This window comes from Oncorhynchus masou, unplaced genomic scaffold, assembly GCF_036934945.1.
Source record: "Oncorhynchus masou masou isolate Uvic2021 unplaced genomic scaffold, UVic_Omas_1.1 unplaced_scaffold_1160, whole genome shotgun sequence".
NCBI classification, from domain to species: domain Eukaryota; kingdom Metazoa; phylum Chordata; class Actinopteri; order Salmoniformes; family Salmonidae; genus Oncorhynchus; species Oncorhynchus masou.
In genome coordinates this window covers 1-18438 of record NW_027001357.1, presented here as the reverse complement: position 1 = coordinate 18438, position 18438 = coordinate 1, and the positions used below count along the sequence as shown (strand labels likewise).

The 18438-nt window shown below is 46.0% G+C and overlaps 1 protein-coding gene across 1 annotated transcript; it reads right to left on the bottom strand.

Moving 5' to 3' along the window:
• Positions 1 to 439: 439 nt before the first annotated feature.
• Positions 440 to 16282, bottom strand: LOC135529400 (FERM domain-containing protein 6-like; the record flags this gene model as incomplete). The annotated part of the gene is made up of 13 exons (XM_064958166.1): positions 440 to 2030; positions 2141 to 2238; positions 2476 to 2610; positions 4485 to 4793; positions 5148 to 5322; positions 5827 to 5895; positions 6852 to 6917; positions 9168 to 9323; positions 10655 to 10771; positions 10880 to 10958; positions 11170 to 11246; positions 12992 to 13071; positions 16192 to 16282. Coding segments are annotated over 13 exons (1755 nt in total), but the record flags the coding sequence as incomplete, so codon positions are not given.
• Between the last annotated feature and the right edge of the window lie 2156 nt (positions 16283 to 18438).

Here is an 18438-nt window from a genome sequence, read left to right as displayed (position 1 = left end):
AAATTCATAACATTTCTCTTATCAAAATGAAAAAAAAACAATAAATACATTTCAAATAAAAAATTTCTAACTGTCTTTCTCAAACGTATATTGTCCCATACAATAATCCACACTCTTTAATGTTTGTTTGGCGACACCACTGCAGTTCCCCCTCAACCCCACTAGGGATCGCAACCGAATTTGAATACCACTGCCATTGACTATTGTATCAAAAAAAGAGATCAGTATTTCGGCTTATTGTATCTAATCCAAAGTGCACCAATTACACACTATAGTAACAAAGAGGTAATGGACCAATATAAAAGAGAACTGATGTGTGTATTGTTAGATATTACTGCACTGTTGGAACTAGGAACACAAGCATTTCACTATACCCGCAATAACATCTGCTAAACATGTGTATGTGACCAATATGTGCTTTGAGCAACGTACAGAGAGATTCTTTGTCATTGCTTTATTTATATAATAATTCCATTGTATGCATGAAGACACAGAAATAGTTCATAATGTGCTGCTCTACTTAGAGAGAAAGTAAAAACATTAGTATAGAAAGAAAAGATTTAGAAATCTAATAGAAAGGTAGTTTGACACAGGAGTGAATGTAATATTGACAAGCAGTACAAGCATGTTGAACTGTTTTTTACAATTTCATTTTTTGAGTTTTGTATTTAAAAAAAGGACAATACATTGTTGCAGCTATGGCAGACTTGTAACATCATCAAATATTATCACGACAAAATACAATCTTGTTTATGTGATGTTCATTTCAGAGCATTCTTTTTTTATAGACAAACAAGGGAAACAAAAGCAAAACATAAGATTAAAAATGCTGTTGGTTATGTCAACGTGCAGGATGTCAACGTGCGGTAAAGCCCTTTGCTCTTCACAATCGACCATAAAGAACTTCTAGAGATACTCCTGGTTCCAACTATGCCACGATTCACACAAACTGAGGAAATGCAATGTTCACCCCTATTTACAGTTATTGAAATGGTTACAATGTGTTAGTACCTCAAAGTAAAAAAATATAAGACAATTATGTACAAAAGATAAAACAAAAATAGTGTCAAACATGTTCAATAAATATGCAGAGTATGGTCTGTATTGGGAGGATTATTGAAGGTGATGGCCTCCTTCCGTTTCACAAGGAATGTTACCAATAGCAATCAATCCTCTTAAAAAGGTCCATAAAGTCCTCCAACATCTCTGTGCAGCCTCTCCCCTGTATCTGAGTCATACAGTAGAGCACAGGCATGAAGAGGGCCCTCCATGGTCCTTGATGTGACCAGGCCAGTACAGTTGGGCCCGGGAGTGTGAAAACGTTACGCTCTACAGTTAGAACTCTAGCTGCATGCAGCCTCTCCCCTGTATCTGAGTCATACAGTAGAGCACAGGCATGAAGAGGGCCCTCCATGGTCCTTGATGTGACCAGGCCAGTACAGTTGGGCCCGGGAGTGTGAAAACGTTACGCTCTACAGTTAGAACTCTAGCTGCATGCAGCCTCTCCCCTGTATCTGAGTCATACAGTAGAGCACAGGCATGAAGAGGGCCCTCCATGGTCCTTGATGTGACCAGGCCAGTACAGTTGGGCCCGGGAGTGTGAAAACGTTACGTTCTACAGTTAGAACTCGAGCTGCATGCAGCCACTCCCCTGTATCCTACTGTTTCATTGGAGGGGGATGTGGGTAGAGAATAGGCTTGAAGAAGGACATTGGTCCTCTGTTGTTCTACAGTATGAACTCCAACAGCTGTTCGTCTCCCAGTAGATCCAGAGACAAGCAGTTCATAGACCTGTGTCCATAGAAGGTGCCCTTAGCCGGGCAGTGGAGGGGGAGGTAGTAGCCTCCGTTGTTACACCCTGGGGGGCTCTTAGCGTCACTCTGGGAGTCCGGGAGGGGCAGGCCAAAGGTGTAGCTGTGGGAGGAGTCAGGGGGTAGAGTCGTGCCGAGGGGGGCGGGGGGGGGGAAGAGGCGAACGTCGTCCAGGCTCTGGCTGTGGCGGTCCACGCAATGGGATCGAGTCTTCAGGATCTGCAATACAAAGAGAGAGTGAGTTTATGAAAGTAATAAGAGCTGGAAGGAGAGGAAACCTGGAGTATCCTGAGAAAGGAGGAGGAGGAAGAAGAGGATAGGGGTCTTACCTGTCCCAGGGTATCTTTGCTGCGTAGTGTCACCAGGTCTTCATCTCTGTCTACCTGATCCCCCTTGAATCCTGGTAAAAGGACATCACTGTAGTCAGCTAGAGGCAGGTATAGGGACTCCATTTTACACTCACATTACATTTCAGAATGCAAGAATCTGAAATAATATCATATCATTCCCAGGCCACTAGGTGGCATGAGACTCAATTGTAATGTTCTTTATGAACAAAATGTAAATCTCTGCTAAAGTTTCAGTACAACTAGTTAAACTAGTAGCAGTAGTACTTTCCCCCAGATATATATGGAACAAATGAGCACGGGACAATCTACCTCACCTTCACAGTGAGTCTCCGAGGTGAGCACGGGACAATCAACCGACACGCCCTCCATCAGCTCAGCCAATCTCAGCATTTCCTCTGGGTCGTCCACAGAAACCTCTCCTGGACTGTCCACACTGGCCTGCTGGGTCTCTGGAGAGGAGAAGCACAATACTTAGTGGAATTACTACTTTTGAATGAACGATGGATGTGTCCAGTAGTATTCCACTTAGAATGAAGCGATATACACAACAGGTGACATCAATAAGGGATCCTAGTTTTCACTGTGATTCACCTGGTCAGTCTGTCATGGAAAGTGTATCTGGAACAGAGGAATGAATCCATAAATAAAACGATGTCTTTGTTCTAATAACCACACTAACATACCATGTAGAATTAAGCAAAGTATTTGGCAAGCATTGTAAGTGGTATTCTAGTGTGGATATTGGAGCGCAGCCATATTTATTCTAAACCACAGGTATGTATGTGTATATGTAGGTGTGTGTGTGTATATGTAGGTGTGTGTATATATATATATATATATATATATATATATGTGTGTGTATGTATGTGTATAACTTTTAAAATGTCATCCTGAAATATAGGTGAAGCATGTCAATCAAAGACAAGATGACAGATGCCGAGAAAAAAGACAAATCATTACTCATTACAGGGAGATCTGCTGGTCTAAGGCTGGTGTGTGTGTGTGTGTGTGTGTGTGTGAGAGAGAATGAGTGTGTGTGTGTGTGTGTGTGTGTGTGTGTGTGTGTGTGTGTGTGTGTGTGTGTGTGTGTGTATTACTTGAGTAACAGGGCAGTAGACCATAAACAGGTCCTTCTGTGGGCTGTGGGAGGATGTGAGTAAAACATCTTTATCTTTCAAACTTTTGTGAAGACAGGAGATGAATGCCAGTAGCATACTTCCTGAACACAGACTTCCTGAACACAGACTTCCTGAACACAGACTTCCTGAACACCGACAAATGATGTTGTTGCTGTTCCTCCACTGTTGATGACTCCCCGAGTAACACAGCAGATGTTCTCCTATCTTTATGTTGAGTGATTGGTTGGGCGTCCAATCAAAAATACATATTTAGACCAATGGATGAAACAATATGTCAATCCTCTAAGAAAACCAATGGTTCGAACCGCAGGCCTCTATCATAATCCGTTCCAAACTCATTTGAGTTTTTACCCTTGTAGGATGGTCAAGATCAGGGCGACTAAATCAATGGAGGCCAGAGAAGAAAAGTGGCCATAAATCAGGAGAATAGCATCGTGTCAGAATTAAGGCCCACTGACAGGCTCGCCGTTGAACTCTACAGACAGGCTCGCCGTTGAACTTGTCATCTTTCTTCTCAAATCCAGAGGACATGAAACAATATACAGGTAAGATAGATATCGATTGAGACATGACATTTAGTATTTGCATATTTTACTATACACTGTTCATATTCATGTGAAGTTCCTGTTTTTTTTCGAAGATTTATCAGAAAAACATGTCAAAAGAACATTTATTTCAGCTCATGATGTTAATTTAGCTTTTTGTGACCTGCAGAAACAACTTTGCAGTCAACCACCACAACATGTAAAATCCTCAAAAAGTCGCAGCCGAGAAAGCTGCACTCCTCTGTCAACGCTCTGTCAACGCTCTTCTTATTTTCGTATATATTAGGTCACGAAATCCAACTGGTTGGGTATAATGTGAATAATATGATACGTAGAGAAAGACCCCACTGAACCATTCAGAACCCCAAGAAGCAGGTTTGTCTTGGTCAAATGTATTTCATAACACAAGGAAGGTCAATTTCATCACAAGAGCTTGTTTTCACCCACTCCAGGTAGAGTGGATGGACACCTGACCTAAGATATTGGATCAAAGCTGCATCAGATACACACTATCAGACTGCCACGGTCTGTCTGTCTGTCTGTCTGTCTGTCTGTCTGTCTGTCTGTCTGTCTGTCTGTCTGTCTGTCTCACACACACACACTTCGACTGATACCTTAAACTCTAACCTCCTCCCTCACCTTCCTCCTGCCACTTCTCTTCATCAGTGCGTGCTTTGCTGCCCGTGTCCATGCCCGAAGTGTGAGAACTCCCGTGACTCGCTGCCGAACTGAAACACTTCTCCATCCTCTTCCTCAGCTCAGTCTCCTCCTCCATGGACGCCATCTCCATGGAGATGCTGCTGTGTTGCCGTGTTGCATCGCGGTCTGCCTCGATGCCCGAGCTGGAGGTAGAGTGTCGGGACAGGCCGGGGCTGCCCCCCTCGCTGCCCCCTGGATGGTCTAGATCCAGGTCATCACTGATGTACGACTCCCTGTAGCGCTTCTTCTCTGGAGGGGGACAGAGAGGGGAGGAGGTTCAAATTAAGCTATTCATTCACAGAGGAGAGGAAGATAGAGGGGAGGAGAATAGAGGAGAGGAGAATAGAGGAGAGGAGAATAGAGGAGAGGAGAGGAGAGGAGAGAATAGAGGAGAGGAGAGAAGAGGGGAGGAGAATAGAGGAGAGGAGAATAGAGGAGAGGGGAGGAGAATAGAGGAGAGGAGAATAGAGGAGAGACACTGGAAATTTGACTTCAGATTAAAATGCAAATGCAATCAAGAACATTAGTTATCATGTTACTCCATAGATAACCATTAGACCTCATCTCTAATCACCCCTCCTCTCTCCCTCCCTCCACACTCACCCTCGCTGTCCTCCAGCTGTCGGAGGTGTTTGAGGGCAGGCTGGAGACTGAGGTAGAGTCGGTGGCTGTTGCTGAGGTGCAGGAGGAGGTGGCGCGAGCGAAACGGAGACCCAGTGTAGTAGACCAGCTTCCTGGCCGACGGCAGACCATCTGGCTGGATCTCAAATTTCTTTCCCTGATGGAACAGGAGAAGGGAGGGCAACATGATGACATCATTATTTATTTATTTGACCAGGTAGATTGAGTAAGAACACTAGGCTGCAGGTAGCCGAGCGGTTACGAGCAGGTAGCCGAGCGGTTACGAGCATTGGGCCAGTGACCCGAAAGGTTGCTGGTTCAAATCCCCAAGCTGACGAGGTGAAAAATCTGTCTGCCCTTGAGCAAGGAACTTAACCCTAGTTCCTCATGTAAATTGCTCTGGATAAGAGTGTCTACTAAATGACTAAAATGTCAATGTGAAATGTAACATGAGGACATGGTGGAATCCTACACAGCTAAGTGTAATTAAAACCCTCATTAAATAATCATTCTAATGCCACTTCATTTAAAAGATAATGGGAAGATAAGAGCATGGCTTTAGTAAGGCTGTGGGTTCAGTTCCCACCGGGATCACCTCCACTAACAATGCATGCACTCACTGGACGTCCCTTTACATATGCTAATATAGAGTGGAGGGTACCAGGAAGGTGAGTCGTCCCACGTTGGACCAGGGGAAATCATAGAGAAGCTGGCGGATGTTGTCTGCCTCCTGGGGAAATGACACACATTACAAAGACAAAAGACATTGGTTACACTTCCATTGAAGGGTTTATTAGAAGCTTATATGGACGGTGAATCATTAGTTCATATGTAGTAAATCATTCATAAACAGTTTTAAAGTATGAACCAAACTCATTGGGTCAAAATCATATTTTTGGTGTTTTGCCAAATAGTGCGCTTCTGTGGTGTCAAAGGGCTGGTCTTTGTGAGCATTTTGAGAGATTCATACTTTATTCACAAGTCCAGCTTGTATCATGTAATTCAGTTTTAAAGAAAACATTACAGGTTTGGCTTGACAGGAAGATATACAATCCAACATGTGTTTCTCTCATTTTTCAGTGGGCCATCTGGACCTTGCTTAGACCTGATAGGTCCTCACAGTCTCTCATCTCACACCACCTCGCCTCACACCACCTCGCCTCACACCACGGTCTACTGGGTATGTAATCACTACAAACCCCAGACCCCTAACTAATCCTCCCAGAGAGAGTGTGTGTGAGTGTGTGTGTGTGTGTGTAATCCTCCCAGATGGCCTCTGACGGACAAATCAAAGGCTGAGGTGGGATGGCCCCCAGACCATGGTTTTGTCCTAAATGGCACCTATTCCCTACATAATGCACTACTACCTATAAGGCTCTGGTCAAAAGTAGTGCACTATATAGGGAATAGGGTGCCATTTGGACTCAACATATGCAATGTCTTACTGCTGTTTCTGGTTAACCTACACATTCCTCACATGGTTGATGTAGAGGGCATAGTAGGAGGAGGAGGGTGGATGATTTGAGAGGAGGCAGGTTCACTGACGCACACATTGACATCCGTAGACAGATGGGACACACATCCTCAAAAACAGCAACATTAACCCCCCCCCCACACACACACACACATTGCCAGATGGGACACATATCCTCAAACACAGCAGCATTAACCCCCCCACACACACACCTGATAAAGCTGCATTCCTCTGAGGGTCAGCCCCAGCAGAGCTGTGCCTCTCTCTTCTTTCTTGTCCTGAGAGACAGAAGGATTGAAGAAGGAGAATGAAGGATGAGGTGTCAGTAAAGCATCTGAGCCCCCCAAGATAACAAGATAACAGGCAATCCTACAGCCACGTATCCCCGTCCCACAGCCACGCATCCCCGTCCCACAGCCACGCATCCCCGTCCCACAGCCACGCATCCCCGACCCACGCATCCCCGACCCACGCATCCCCGACCCACGCATATCCCCATCCCACAGCCACATATCCCCATCCCACAGCCACATATCCCCAAACCCACATATCCCCAAACCCACATATCCCCAACCCACATATCCCCAACCCACAGCCACGTATCCCCAAACCCACATATCCCCAAACCCACATATCCCCAAACCCACATATCCCCAAACCCACATATCCCCAAACCCACATATCCCCAAACCCACATATCCCCAAACCCACATATCCCCAAACCCACATATCCCCAAACCCACAGCCACGTATCCCCAACCCACAGCCACGTATCCCAAACCCACATATCCCCAAACCCACATATCCCCAAACCCACATATCCCCAAACCCACATATCCCCAAACCCACATATCCCCAAACCCACATATCCCCAAACCCACATATCCCCAAACCCACATATCCCCAAACCCACATATCCCCAAACCCACATATCCCCAAACCCACATATCCCCAAACCCACATATCCCCAAACCCACATATCCCCAAACCCACATATCCCCAAACCCACATATCCCCAAACCCACAGCCACGTATCCCCAAACCCACAGCCACGTATCCCCAACCCACAGCCACGTATCCCCAACCCACAGCCACGTATCCCCAACCCACAGCCACGTATCCCCAACCCACAGCCACGTATCCCCAACCCACAGCCACGTATCCCCAACCCACAGCCACGTATCCCCAACCCACAGCCACGTATCCCCAACCCACAGCCACGTATCCCCAACCCACAGCCACGTATCCCCAACCCACAGCCATGTATCCCCAACCCACAGCCTAAGCCCTCCACTGGGAACATCTGATGAATCCCAAATGTCACCCTACTCCCTATTTAGTGCCCTCCTTTTGATCAGGCCCCATACAGCTCTGGTCTAAAGTAGTGGACTATACAGGGAATAGGGTAACATTTGAGAGGCAGACACTGGGCTGGACTTGGAAAAGGCAGATGCAAATGGATGTATCAGCCTATTTTACCGAACACACACATACCCGCCAAATAGGCCAACTGGATACATTCATTTAAGAGTAACAATTCAAATATCTCTGTTTAGACGTCTGTCTGCAGTGGCTCTGTGCCATACATGTTGAAACTCCATATCTCTGTTTAGACGTCTGTCTGCAGTGGCTCTGTGCCTTACATGTTGAAACTCCATATCTCTGTTTAGACGTCTGTCTGCAGTGGCTCTGTGCCATACATGTTGAAACTCTTAGATCTCTGTTTAGACGTCTGTCTGCAGTGGCTTTGTGCCATACATGTTGAAACTCCATATCTCTGTTTAGACGTCTGTCTGCAGTGGCTCTGTGCCATACATGTTGAAACTCCATATCTCTGTTTAGACGTCTGTCTGCAGTGGCTTTGTGCCATACACGTTGAAACTCCATATCTCTGTTTAGACGTCTGTCTGCAGTGGCTCTGTGCCATACACGTTGAAACTCCAGATCTCTGTTTAGACATCTGTCTGCAGTGGCTTTGTGCCATACACGTTGAAACTCCATATCTCTGTTTAGACGTCTGTCTGCAGTGGCTCTGTGCCATACATGTTGAAACTCCATATCTCTGTTTAGACGTCTGTCTGCAGTGGCTCTGTGCCATACACGTTGAAACTCCAGATCTCTGTTTAGACGTCTGTCTGCAGTGGCTCTGTGCCATACATGTTGAAACTCCATATCTCTGTTTAGACGTCTGTCTGCAGTGGCTCTGTGCCATACATGTTGAAACTCTATGTGAAACTATTTCAGTGATTGTTTCTGTATGTGTAGTGTGTTACGCTTCGGGCTATTGGCTAATTTTGAAAACACACGATAACCTTTCCTTGCTTCAGCCTAATAGATGTGGGCTGTAGACTAGGATTATCCAGTACAGCAAGAAGAGGATATTACCTCCCTCCTGAGTCTGGTTCGTCTCTAGGCATCTTCCTTTTTGGGAAATGTTCCTGGCCACTGAGCTCCTGTCTCTGTTTGGTCTTTGGGGTCTTAAGACATTTGAATGATTGCTTCACTCTGCTATGAGATCTCTGACTGACCTTCTGTAGCCTGTAGAAGGTGACGGGGACGTCCTCGAGACGACAGGCCTCTTTGATGAAGTGGAGTACCGCATCACGTGGTGTCATGCCCCATAGCTCCTTGTGTACCTTGGGACCGTGACAGAGCAGGTAGTCCACCCCACGCTTCGCCACAATCTGAAGATGGAGAGAGAAAACAACACACATTGGCTCAATATTACTGTAGAACAGCGGTCGACAACCTGTTCTATCGTGAGAGCTACTTTAAAAAAATAAAAGCATTGTAAGCTACTCTTTTTTTCTAGCTTTCAAATCGGCACATTCTTCTCCTCTCCTCTACCCTGCAACTCTTCCCAGGGTCTGTGATGTGCAAGAGATGTGTTTTCTGCCAATATACCTAGTAAAATAATGGTTCATAAAATTATATTTAGTATTTTCTAGAATTTGGTTCTCTCCCGTTTTAGAAGAAAGTTCTTTGTTTCTGGCCATTTTGAGCCTGTAATCGAACCCAAAAAATGCTGATGCTCCAGATACTCAACTAGCCTAAAGAAGGACAGTTTTCTTGCTTCTTTAAATCAACACAATAGTTTTCAGCTGTGCTAACATAATTTCAAAAGGGTTTTCTAATGATCAATTAGCCTTTTAAAATGATAAACTTGGATTAGCTAACACAACGTGCCATTGGAACACAGGAGTGATGGTTGCTGAGAATGGGCCTCAGTCTGTACATAGTCGTACAATGTACAGCCCCAATAGTCATTTACAACATTAACAATGTCTACACTGTATTTCTGATCAATTTGATGTTATTTTAAATGAACATTTTTTTTTTGCTTTTCTTTCAAAAACAAGGACATTTCTAAGTGACCCCAAACTTTTGAACGGTAGTGTAGATCTGTCAGGTAAACCAACAAGACTGTGATTATTAGCATCTCTTACTTGCTACATACTGAGTTTTCACCAAACAGACAGATGGGGGCAATATTGCTGGAAATGAATTGGCAGATATTGTGTTACGTTTGGCTTTTCAAACCAATAGTATCTAACCAGGTATGGGATCATGTCAAAGTGGCTTTGAATGGATAGTAGCCAGGAGCTTCATGTTTACGACAGTTTGCATGGAACACGTGACAAAATACATTACTTTCAGAATTGATTGGCGAGCTACTCACAGGTGGGCTGCACGCTACTGGCAGCTTGCCATCAGCGGTGGAGAAAGTACCCAATTGTCCTACTTGAGTAAAACTAAAGATACTTTTACTTGAGTAATTTTCTATTAGTGTGAGTCACCAAGTAAAATACTACTTGAGTAAAAGTCTTTGGTTTTAAAAAGAATTAAATATGAAAAGTAAATTATACGAATCATTTCAAATTCCTTATATTAAGCAAATGAGAGCGAGAGAACATCGCTGTAGAAGCATTTACTGAGAATGGCAGTGGACACATATAAGAAACTGTACGGTATCTCATCACAGACTTCCCCAGGCCCCACACACTCTCACACTTACCCAGGGAGGGAAGTACTCTTTGGGTTGGAAGTAGCGGGTGCCTCCCTGGTTCTTCCCAGGCAGGGGATGGTCCTCCAGGTCAGCTTGAAGAGCATACCCAGCCAGCTGGAAGTACACCTGGAAAATAGGATTTCATTGTGTTATTGTGTATTTTTTAATGTTGGTGATTGTCATACGATGAAGAAATCTAAAATAAAATGTTTGAAAGAAAGAACACAAGTACACCTCCTCCTGCTGACGACACTCAGAACGCAACACCCTCTCCCTCAGGTCAGAGAAGTACAGACGCCTCGCCTTCCGCTCACTGGGGGAGAGTTAGAGAGGCAGGGTCACTAGATGTAATAACAGCGGAGTTGGACGAGGTAAAGGGAGTTCATGAGATACAGAGCTGGGTATATTAAATCCACATTTTGGGAGGGAGACCGAGTGCATTGTTATTCGGTTCCAGCAATGGGTCTGAAGTATGATGGTATGTTTAGAGTATTAGGAAATAAGCATGTTGTTTGGAGCCTCACCAGATGAGCCTGCCGTTCTCCACATAGTACTGCACCTTGAGGCAGAGTACCAGGGGGAGGGATCTCTTCTGTAACCCCTGAGGAAACAACACAACCATGGTGAAACACCCCACCCCACAACCATGGTGAAACATCCCACATCCATGGTGAAACATCCCACAACCATGGTGAAACACCCCACCCCACCCCACAACCATGGTGAAACATCCCACCCCACAACCATGGTGAAACACCCCACAACCATGATGAAACACCCCACCCCACAACCATGGTGAAACACCCCACAACCATGGTGAAACACCCCACAACCATGGTGAAACATCCCACCCCACAACCATGGTGAAACACCCCACAACCATGGTGAAACACCCCACAACCATGGTGAAACACCCCACAACCATGGTGAAACACCCCACAACCATGGTGAAACACCCCACCCCACAACCATGGTGAAACACCCCACAACCATGGTGAAACATCCCACCCCACAACCATGGTGAAACATCCCACCCCACAACCATGGTGAAACATCCCACCCCACAACCATGGTGAAACATCCCACCCCACAACCATGGTGAAACATCCCACCCCACAACCATGGTGAAACATCCCACCCCACAACCATGGTGAAACACCCCACCCCACAACCATGGTGAAACACCCACCCCACAACCATGGTGAAACACCCCACCCCACAACCATGGTGAAACACCCCACAACCATGGTGAAACATCCCACCCCACAACCATGGTGAAACACCCCACAACCATGGTGAAACATCCCACCCCACAACCATGGTGAAACATCCCACCCCACAACCATGGTGAAACATCCCACCCCACAACCATGGTGAAACATCCCACCCCACAACCATGGTGAAACATCCCACCCCACAACCATGGTGAAACATCCCACCCCACAACCATGGTGAAACATCCCACCCCACAACCATGGTGAAACATCCCACCCCACAACCATGGTGAAACATCCCACCCCACAACCATGGTGAAACATCCCACCCCACAACCATGGTGAAACATCCCACCCCACAACCATGGTGAAACATCCCACCCCACAACCATGGTGAAACATCCCACCCCACAACCATGGTGAAACATCCCACCCCACAACCATGGTGAAACATCCCACCCCACAACCATGGTGAAACACCCCACAACCATGGTGAAACATCCCACCCCACAACCATGGTGAAACATCCCACCCCACAACCATGGTGAAACATCCCACCCCACAACCACGGTGAAACACCCCAACCCACAACCATGGTGAAACATCCCACCCCACAACCACGGTGAAACACCACACCCCAACCCACAACCATGGTGAAACACCACAACCATGGTGAAACACCACAACCATGGTGAAACACCACAACCATGGTGAAACAACACAGTGATGCAAGTGCTGGACATCTTTATAATAGAAGTCGGGACACAACACAACCATGGGTGAACGAATGGGCCTGGTAACACAATGTAAAGGCATAGCAGGAACTAGGGCCTCGTAACACAATGTAAAGGCATAGCAGGAACTAGGGCCTCGTAACACAATGTAAAGGCATAGCAGGAACTAGGGCCTCGTAACACAATGTAAAGGCATAGCAGGAACTAGGGCCTCGTAACACAATGTAAAGGCATAGCAGGAACTATGTCATGTTAAGAACAATACACAGCCAGACACTATGTAGGGCAGTGGGCTGCAGTGAGCTGGTTGGTTAACGAGGGAGGTGTGTGTTCTGAGACACCAATAAAACCATCCATGTTAGAATACATCACTAAGTAAATTATTGGAGGACTCTTACCTTCCCTGAATCTTGCTTCCATTCCTTAGGGAAATACTTGGTCAGCTTATCTTCCATGTCCAGAAAGATGTGCTCATTGTCTGAGGTAAAACAGGAAACAGGACACTCTCAGTCAAACAAAAGAATAATTAACTCATGCGTAAAACTGCCTAACAATGACATTAATTCAAGTAAATAAAGAAAGAAAGAGAGTAAAGAAAGAACAAAACACTTGTTTTTCCATTGGTGTGGTCAATGCAACCAGCAGACAAACAAAACAGCTGTTGTGTTGACAGCTATGCTAATACACCTGTTGACAGCTATGCTAATACGCCTGTTGACAGCTATGCTAATGCTAATATGCCTGTTTGCTTATAGGCTCTGCTAGCATACCGGCTCAGGAAGAAAGTAACACTATTGACTGTTGGCTCGCGAGGCCTGCAGAGTAAACCGAGTAAAATGTCCTTCTTATGAATGTGTTATGTATGCTTGGGAATGTGTTATGAAGTACTTATTTACGTACCCTTCAAATGGAGTGTTAAAAATGAATCATCTTGTATGTTTAATCCTCATTCTAATAGCTCTTTGTTCTTAAGGAAGACAAACAAAACAAAATAATTAAGTTTATCTCCTATCATCACAAATGATCTCAATGTGTTTTCTTTCAACAGTTGGGCTGATAAGATGGTTGCAGCTGTGAGGAAAGTGATGGGGGGTGGGGGGGTTATATCATCCTGTCTCTAGTACACCCCTACTCCAACCTAACATGTTCCACTGGGGTGATATCATCCTGTCTCTAGTACACCCCTACTCCAACCTAACATGTTCCACTGGGGTTATATCATCCTGTCTCTAGTACACCCCTACTCCAACCTAACATGTTCCACTGGGGTTATATCATACTGTCTCTAGTGCACCCCTACTCCAACCAACATGTTCCACTGGGGTTATATCATCCTGTCTCTAGTACACCCCTACTCCAAGCTAACATGTTCCATTACATCCATCTTATTCACTTCTGTCTTCACCTCATCCATAATGCCTATATTTTTTTAGACGGTAAGCATTTCATTTCGGGCTCATCTCTTTCTGACCTCACCACATTCAGGCCACATGAGTCACTCACTCCTCCATCCATCTCTCTTTTCATTAAAATCACCATCTCATTCTCTGACTCACCATCTCATTCTCTGAGTTTTTCACCTCTGCTCTCCTCCCTTTCACTGGTTTTGTTTTAACGAGACTCCCTGGCCAGTCACCACTCCTCCCCCCTACCTCTTCTTCTTCACCCGCCCTTATCCTCCCTTTATCTCCATCTATCCCTCCCTCCATCTATCCCTTCATCCCTCTCTCCAGTGAAGAGGTGGAATGCAGGGCCACATTCCTGGCTTAATGAAGTTAATATTGTTGGAATCGCAGGCAGACCCAGACCAGAGAGGTGGAAGGCCCCCACACACCACCGCATGTACTCACACAAAAACAAAAGAGCTCTTTTTCAAGAGGTGAGCCACACAAGATTACCAAGACATTTCAACAAGGCAGAACAAAGAGAGAAAGACAGAAAACAGGAAGGAGAGTGAGAAAGAAAGAGACTGACAAAACATTTGAATTGAACTTGTCCATAGGTCAAAGAAGATTAGATGTCTCAGCAATGCAGAAACACACAACAACATTCCCTTCTGATCGCATTCTGCCATTACCCCGTTTCTGGCAACTAACCCAGTTGTTCAGTTCTATTATGTAAACAGACTGCTAGTAGAAGGACTCAAGGACTGGGGTGTTTGTGACTGTGTTGTCTGTGGCGTGTACTACAGTGTGTGTGTAATGTGTGTGTACTACAGTGTGTGTGTACTACAGTGTGTGTGTGTGTGTATGGGTGTACTATAGTGTAGTGTGTGTGTACTACAGTGTAGTGTGTGTGTGTACTACAGTGTGTGTATGGGTGTACTACAGTGTAGTGTGTGTATGGATGTACTACAGTATAGTGTGTGTGTGTGTACTACAGTGTGCGTGTGTGTGTGTACTACAGTGTGCGTGTGTGTGTGTACTACAGCGTACGTGTGTGTGTGTGCTACAGCGTGCGTGTGTGTGTGTGCTACAGCGTGCGTGTGTGTGTGTACTAGTGTGCGTGTGTGTGTGTGTACTACAGTGTGCGTGTGTGTACACTACAGTGTGCGTGTACTACAGTGTGCGTGTGTGTGTACTACAGTGTGCGTGTGTGTGTACTACAGTGTGCGTGTGTGTGTACTACAGTGTGCGTGTGTGTGTGTGTAAGTGTACTACATTGTGCGTGTGTGTGTGTACTACAGTGTGTGTATGCGTGTACTACAGTGTGTGTATGCGTGTAAGTGTACTACAGTGTGTGTGTGTGTACTACAGTGTGTGTGTGTGTGTGTGCGCGCGTGTACTACAGTGTGCGTGTGTGCGTGTAAGTGTACTACAGTGTGCGTGTGTACTACAGTGTGCGTATGTACTACAGTGTGCATGTGTGTGTATGTACATACTGGATTATGAATACAGTGAGCATTACATCAGCTCGTTGAAGTCTACTGTAACTATGTAATCAGAATATATTGTGACCTCAGAATGAGGGGGTTATATCACCCTGTCTGGGACACCACTGCTCCAACCTAACATGTCTAATGCAGCAGAAACATTTATTTCAGGTTCAAAGACTCTGGAGTGGATTGGTGGGTGGTTGGGTAAGGGGTGGGTGGGTGGGCAGGGTAAGGGGTGGGTGGTTGGGCAGGGTAAGGGGTGGGTGGTTGGGCAGGGTAAGGGGTGCGTGGTTGGGCAGGGTAAGGGGTACGTGGTTGGGCAGGGTAAGGGGTACGTGGTTGGGCAGGGTAAGGGGTGGGTGGTTGGGCAGGGTAAGGGGTGGGTGGTTGGGCAGGGTAAGGGGCGGTTGGGCAGGGTAAGGGGCATTTGGGCAGGGTAAGGGGCATTTGGGCAGGGGGCGGTTGGGCAGGGTAAGTGGCGCTTGGACATGGTAAGGGGTGTGTGGTTGGGCAGGTTAGGTCTCAGAGGCCTGGGTCCACATTCATAAAGTGTCTCAGGAGGAGTGCTGATCTAGGATCAGGTTCCCACCCGTCCATATAATCTAATTTACAATGATGTAGAATGTAAACTGATCTCAGAACATCACTACTACTATAAGACACTTTATGAATAGGTGTCCTGGGTTAGGGCTGGTTTTGGCCTGTGTAGAAGCTACAACTTACCCTTCACCACTGTCAGGCCAAAGAAGTGCAGCTCTTTGATTCCAAGGAGCTCAGACACCTGATTGAACACATCCTGCCCTGTGGACTTGACCTGAGAGAGAGAGAGGAGAGAGAAGACTGCTTTAAACAGGGTGACTAACAGGCTGACCTCTATAAACAGGGTGACTAACAGGCTGACCTCTATAAACAGGGTGACTAACAGGCTGACTGCTTTAAACAGGGTGACTAACAGGCTGACTGCTATAAACAGGGTGACTAACAGGCTGACTGCTTTAAACAGGGTGACTAACAGGCTGACTGCTATAAACAGGGTGACTGTAACAGGCTGACTGCTATAAACAGGGTGACTAACAGGCTGACTGCTATAAACAGGGTGACTGTAACAGGCTGACTGCTATAAACAGGGTGACTGTAACAGGCTGACTGCTAACAGGCTGACTGCTATAAACAGGGTGACTGTAACAGGCTGACTGCTATAAACAGGGTGACTAACAGGCTGACTGCTATAAACAGGGTGACTAACAGGCTGACTGCTATAAACAGGGTGACTAACAGGCTGACTGCTATAAACAGGGTGACTAACAGGCTGACTGCTATAAACAGGGTGACTAACAGGCTGACTGCTATAAACAGGGTGACTGTAACAGGCTGACTGCTATAAACAGGGTGACTAACAGGCTGACTGCTATAAACAGGGTGACTAACAGGCTGACTGCTATAAACAGGGTGACTAACAGGCTGACTGCTATAAACAGGGTGACTAACAGGCTGACTGCTATAAACAGGGTGACTAACAGGCTGACTGCTATAAACAGGGTGACTAACAGGCTGACTGCTATAAACAGGGTGACTAACAGGCTGACCTCTATAAACAGGGTGACTAACAGGCTGACTGCTATAAACAGGGTGACTAACAGGCTGACTGCTAACAGGGTGACTAACAGGCTGACTGCTATAAACAGGGTGACTGCTATAAACAGGGTGACTAACAGGCTGACTGCTATAAACAGGGTGACTAACAGGCTGACTGCTATAAACAGGGTGACTAACAGGCTGACTGCTATAAACAGGGTGACTAACAGGCTGACTGCTATAAACAGGGTGACTAACAGGCTGACTGCTATAAACAGGGTGACTAACAGGCTGACCTCTATAAACAGGGTGACTAACAGGCTGACTGCTATAAACAGGGTGACTGCTATAAACAGGGTGACTAACAGGCTGACTGCTATAAACAGGGTGACTAACAGGCTGACTGCTATAAACAGGGTGACTAACAGGCTGACTGCTAACAGGCTGACTAACAGGCTGACTGCTATAAACAGGGTGACTAACAGGCTGACTGCTATAAACAGGGTGACTGCTATAAACAGGGTGACTAACAGGCTGACTGCTATAAACAGGGTGACTAACAGGCTGACTGCTATAAACAGGGTGACTAACAGGCTGACTGCTATAAACAGGGTGACTGTAACAGGCTGACTGCTATAAACAGGGTGACTGTAACAGGCTGACTGCTAACAGGCTGACTGCTATAAACAGGGTGACTGTAACAGGCTGACTGCTAACAGGCTGACTGCTATAAACAGGGTGACTGTAACAGGCTGACTGCTATAAACAGGGTGACTGTAACAGGCTGACTGCTAACAGGCTGACTGCTATAAACAGGGTGACTAACAGGCTGACTGCTAACAGGGTGACTAACAGGCTGACTGTTAACAGGGTGACTAACAGGCTGACTGCTATAAACAGGGTGACTGCTATAAACAGGGTGACTAACAGGCTGACTGCTATAAACAGGGTGACTAACAGGCTGACTGCTATAAACAGGGTGACTAACAGGCTGACTGCTATAAACAGGGTGACTAACAGGCTGACTGCTATAAACAGGGTGACTAACAGGCTGACTGCTATAAACAGGCTGACTGCTATAAACAGGGTGACTAACAGGCTGACTGCTATAAACAGGGTGACTAACAGGCTGACTGCTATAAACAGGGTGACTAACAGGCTGACTGCTATAAACAGGGTGACTAACAGGCTGACTGCTAACAGGCTGACTGACTATAAACAGGGTGACTAACAGGCTGACTGCTATAAACAGGGTGACTGTAACAGGCTGACTGCTAACAGGCTGAAAAACAGGGTGACTAACAGGCTGACTGCTAAAACAGGGTGACTAACAGGCTGACTGCTATAAACAGGGTGACTAACAGGCTGACTGCTATAAACAGGGTGACTAACAGG